General features: G+C 25.1%; 1 protein-coding gene across 2 annotated transcripts in view; it reads right to left on the reverse strand.

The window, feature by feature from the left end:
- Positions 1-3,911: 3,911 nt before the first annotated feature.
- Positions 3,912-5,681, reverse strand: part of LOC111642590 (cilia- and flagella-associated protein 97-like) — a 9,239-nt gene continuing 7,469 nt past the window's right edge. For both annotated transcript variants that reach the window (XM_023388950.1, XM_023388949.1), the window contains one exon: positions 3,912-4,314. In XM_023388950.1, the coding sequence (XP_023244718.1) occupies positions 3,988-4,314 (327 nt within the window). In that variant the 3' untranslated portion in view covers positions 3,912-3,987. The remainder of the gene's footprint in view (positions 4,315-5,681) is intronic.

Here is a 5,681-nt window from a genome sequence, read left to right on the forward strand (position 1 = left end):
GAAAATTTATAGGTCTACAATTTTTTCAAATTGCAGCCCTCTAATTTTACGAAATCTAAAAATAGAAATTTTAGATTCCAAAAATGCTTAAGAACTCACAAAAAATTACTTTTTTATACCAAAGACCATTTCTTTGTTTTCCTTCCTACAATATTTTATTAAATTTTAAATATAACAGTAAATTAATATGAAATATTTAAAATCACAAAACAATATTTATAAAATAATTTTTAAAAAGTAGCAAAAAGGTAATGAATTTGAATAGCAGATGTCATAAAATTTCCCTCAAATAATAACCATAAGTAAAAAATCATATATAATCTATTTAATGTAAAATGCTTTTTGAATGTATGATTTCTAACATGTTACACATTATGTTTAATTCTGTATTCATAATCTACATTTCATTCAGTTCAATCTGAAAATTTTATCTAACTGAATGAATAGAAACATTCCTTATAAATATCAATTGATATCTTTTATTCACTGAAATTTTAGACAAGATAATCATCAAGGATATTTATCAACACAGTTTTAACAAGTTCATAAGTGTTGTTCCAACATGACCTAACCTGATTTATAAAATGCATGAATTCTGTAAATCCCTGAGGCATAGGCAAAATTGTTACATTTCACAGTTTTAGTGACATGTGAGTTTAGATAATAGAACTGTTTAGCTATTATATGTTTTTATGATGTCTAATCAATGAGCAGACAGTATTTTATCTTTACCTAAGAAATCTGAATGATTAAAAAAGTGGAAAATGAAAAATGAATCCAAAAAATTTCAAGTTAATTCAATATTAATAAAATAATATTAGAACAAATAACAAAATTTAAAAAAAATGAAATACCATAATCTTAAATTATTCAAATATCTGTGTTCAGATCAAATAATATTTAAAAAAAAAGAATATCATATCAAAGAAGCAGTTTTCATGTTATACTGTTATTTTGAAAACTATTTAAGAAACATAATTATTTAATGATCTTCAACATATATTCAGACTCCTTAAATATTATGACACACACACCTTATATTGCTACTTTATTACTTTAAATGAACATTCCTTTAAAACAATAAAGTAGCAATATAAGGTGTGTGTGTCATAATATTTAAAGATCTACCACTTTTAAGTGATTACTGCTTAGATATAAATTTTCAGGATTAGATTAGCATGTTCAAATCAAATTCCTTGCTATTTGATGAATGTATCTCACTCAAAACTTTACATAAATATTAAAGCTTCTTAAATAATTTTCAAGATATTTTTTGTAAATTTTGAAATTGTTTAAACTTATTGTTATTATTTAGAATTAATTTCAGAAATCATTTATATTAAATTTTTATAGCCCACAATAATACTTAATTTCACTTAAGATTAATTTGTACAAAATCCTGAATAACAGCAATATAAATAATTTGCAAGAAAGTATTCTCATTAGATAAATTATATTTGATTAATGTAAAATAAACTGTTTCATCAAACTATTCCAAATTAAAATATTTTATGACATTTCAGTCCTATATATGCATTCAGACAAGTGTTATGTTTTTTTGTTTACATGTCATTTATTTTATTCATATACCTTATGACAGCTCTATGGAAGCATTAATATATAATTAATACTGTAATATAGAAACTGGAAGACAAAAGTTCTAATATTAAACAGTTGTAACAATGGTAAAATCACCATAAACTCAAATATATTTATATTATATTCAACTTTATAAAAATATAAAAAAGTATTACAAAAATTAAGAATTTATTTAAAGTTTAAAATATTTATATCATAATCAAAGATACATTCACTTCTTTTTTTTTCTTTATGTGTTTGAAACTTATAAAGAAATAATATAATTACTATTAATGTCAATGAAAAATATTTAATGATATTCTGAGGCTTTACTATCCTTTAAATGATAACTTTAAATAGTGACAATATTGTTAATTTGAAGATAAAAAAATAAAGAATTAAAATGAAAAACTGAAAATTTCCAATAACTTTACAGTTAATAATCTTAAGAATCAATTGTAATGACTTGTAAGAAATTCTATTTTGAAACTAATTTACATTTAAATTTTGGATTGAAATATTAGAATGCTTCTTTTCAAATGTGAATAAATTTTTATTATTATTTATGCCATAGTTATGTCTTCATTAAGATTTTATTTGTTTCCTTTTTTTAAGATTATTTTTCATTGCTAATTTCTGAAAAAGAAAATAAATAAATTCAAACATCTCAGAATATCATCAAAAAGTTTTCTAAGCACCAAAAGCTTTTAAATCAGCAACTATCAAACATTTAATGCACAATTAATGTTCTTGGCTATTTTTAATAGTCTTCATAAGATTGTTCAGTTATTAAAAATAGCCAAATGTTACTTGCACATTAAATTTTGATAATTGCTAATTTAAAGGATTTTTTTACTTTGTCAATCAATTAAGATTAAAAAAAATTTTCTATTTCATGAATATTAAAAGCCTACAACTTTCCATATAAATTTTAAAATTATCTTAATGATAATTAAGAGTCAGAAAAATATTTATAAGCTACAATTTTTTTATAATATTTANTAAATTCAGGAACAAATGGTACTGATCAAAAGAAATAACTATTTATGCTAAAAACAATTTCAATTTAATGTAAACTTATGTTTCAAACATTAATTGCTTCAATTGTGTCATGGATGCAGTTTACTAATTTTCTTCAATACATCTTTAAATTTTTTATAATTCCTAAACCACTAACCACCAATGATGTGACATTGGGAGACAAAAATTCCATATGGATATTTTTTTAAAATTTAAATGAAAATGTGCTACATGATTTGCAAAATGCACAGACCTTTTCTTAACTTTTGTTATAGTTTCATATTACAACTTATTAGCTATTTCTTAAAAATTTCAGAAATCATTCTTGTATTTTTATAATATAAAACTGCTAAATTGTTCATTCTAAGTTCTTTAAAGTGCCAAGTGTTTTTTTTAATAATCAAAAGCTTCTTTTTATCATTTTCAGACAAGTGAGCGGCATAACACATTTATGTGACCCATTGTTTTCTTTAAATCAGTGTTGAATGTTTTTAGATAGGAAAGTGTCCACTGTCACTAAATAAAACATATCTGTTTTATCAATTTTAATACATATATTTATCTGCAGAAAATTTTTGAAGTAAGTTGGATAGGTTTGTGGATTTTTATTATTCAGCACTTATATGTTCAGCCATTGTTCTTCTCACCAAGTATTGTACTTTCTTAAATTTAATGTCATGCCTAGATTTCTACTGAGGCAACCAACCACCTGTTGCTTTGAAATCTTTGTTGTCAGCTTCTTAGCTAACTACTTTGTCTTATTTTTCAGCTTTGGATCACTGATATGTAACACCTTGTTCATTTACACTAGAGAACCATTGACTGAACACTTTCTTGATGTGTTACAAATAACCTTGCACACTTTTCCACACTGCGTAATGCTGTTGTTATATCAATCACCTGGGAGGAAGCCAAACTAATTAAAACAAATTTTAATGTGCAAAAACTCAGAACACTAGAAGTTTGGAAAAGCTTTAAGACCACAATCAAGAAAATTTGCATGAACAGCAAGGATGCCAAAACTCCACAGCTTGGAAATCAGTCATGGATAATCCATTAAGCATCAACACATAAATGGAAAAAATGGAAAATGTGCCATTTTACAAGCAGCTATCACTGACCATTATAGTAGACTCTCCCATATCTAAACTAATGTGGGTGTGAGTGATCTGGATGTTAGAAAAATCCAGATAAGAGAGAGTGATAATTTTTAAATAAGATTAACATATATGCTGACTGTCTGCATAAAAAATATTTATTTTGACTTGGATGCTTATCTTATTTTTGATAATTACAATTTTGAAAGAGAATTCCAATTTTTCTTTTTTTTTTCTTTTTTTTTATAGTTAAATATTTTTCATTTCTAATGTTTAATCTAAAAAATTTGTCTCAACTTCTACAATCTGATGCTTGATTCTGTTTCATTGTATAAGATTTGGAAGAAGTAGAAAAAGGTCTAACATTTTTTTGTTTGCTCTGGGTAACAGAGATTGGATTTAACTTGTTAGATGATTGTAGACTAGTTAAGCTGCTTGATCGAACTGATTGCTGGAGAGAATTCCGTCCTGAATGGTATGGTTTTCTAGTTGCAGATTGTGGTCTTGAGGATGATCTTGAAGAGTATGAAAAACTTGATAATCGTTCATAATCTCTTAATAAATGGGTTCTACTAATATCTCTTGATGGTTTAGCTGATTCAATTCTTTTTAATAATGCCTTGATATAAATGAAAACAAATTTGTCTTAATGTAAAATTTTTATAGTTATATTAAAGAATACTTATTAAATCAGATATACAGTAATATTAAAAATATTCACAATTAGTCAATTTTAATACAATTACAACAGTTAATACATTTATAAAAAACTTTACTACTAAAGTATTCTGATTTTATTACATACACATATAAACAAACAAACAAGCTTAGTGATGCCTAGGTAAAAAAGTAATTAGAGATAAACATTAAAAATAAAACCATATTATTAGTTTGGTTATATTTGGCCAGCTCAAATCATCATCATTATTTTGGCAGAGCTACCAAAATTTGGAAGAAGACCATATAATCTTTGAAAACATCACTAAGATTATGACTCAGGGACTACATGGCACCTTCATTATTACACAATGCATATTTATGTAATAATGAATTAACCTAAAACTATCACAAAGTGTCAAGAAGGTGAAATCAGTAAGATGTCCAGGTATAGACTATAGTTTTCATAAGATCCTAGAAAATAACTCTGAAAATTTGTTCTGGACTGATCAAACGATTTAGGAAGTTATAGCAAGGATGAAATCAGGGAAAAGTGGAAAGGTAAATTAAGTAAATATTAAAATAAGATTTTATATATGATTTTCTGACATTGACCATTTTAGTGATGTTGTCACAACATGGGAGGATTGACATGTAATGGTTCCAAATTGTATATATGGTATAATATCATTGAAACTAATTTCACTTTTTTATTTAATTTTATTAAATTTAAAGTATGTCATTGAGAGGGATATTTAAATTTTAAATTATAATACAGTTTTAAAAAGACAATGTAAAATAAACCTCTAAATAAGAAAATTAATTTTAAAATGACCAAATATTCTCTTTATTTTGAACTAGCAGACCCCGCCACACGTTGTTGTGGCTCAAAATGTATCTATTATAAATGTATAACACTTCCCCTGTGGGGGGGAAATTTTACAAAAAATTTCTTCTTACAAGGGAACTGTCGGAGTGTCTTCTAATAAATTTTAATAAAATTTAGTTAATAACTACGTTAAAAGTATACAAACTCTATTTTAAATTTGTAGCATTCACTAAAAGTATTGATCAGAGTTATTAGCAATCAAATGTTGCACTACTTTATAGTAGTTTAACACAGTTATGCAAACTTTTAGAAGTGAAAGGGTCGCGGAGGAAGACGGCGATATTGCATTTAGAATAAATTCTGGAATTTTCAAAAATGGTTGAAGAATTAATAAAATTTTGTATACTTTTAACATAATTATTAACTAAATTTTATTAATTCTTCTCCTATTTTTGAAAATTCCAGAATTTATTCTAAATGTAATATCGCCGTCTTCCTCC

Source organism: Centruroides sculpturatus, unplaced genomic scaffold (assembly GCF_000671375.1).
Source record: "Centruroides sculpturatus isolate CEXI.00-Female unplaced genomic scaffold, Cexi_2.0 scaffold1241, whole genome shotgun sequence".
NCBI classification, from domain to species: Eukaryota; Metazoa; Arthropoda; class Arachnida; order Scorpiones; family Buthidae; genus Centruroides; species Centruroides sculpturatus.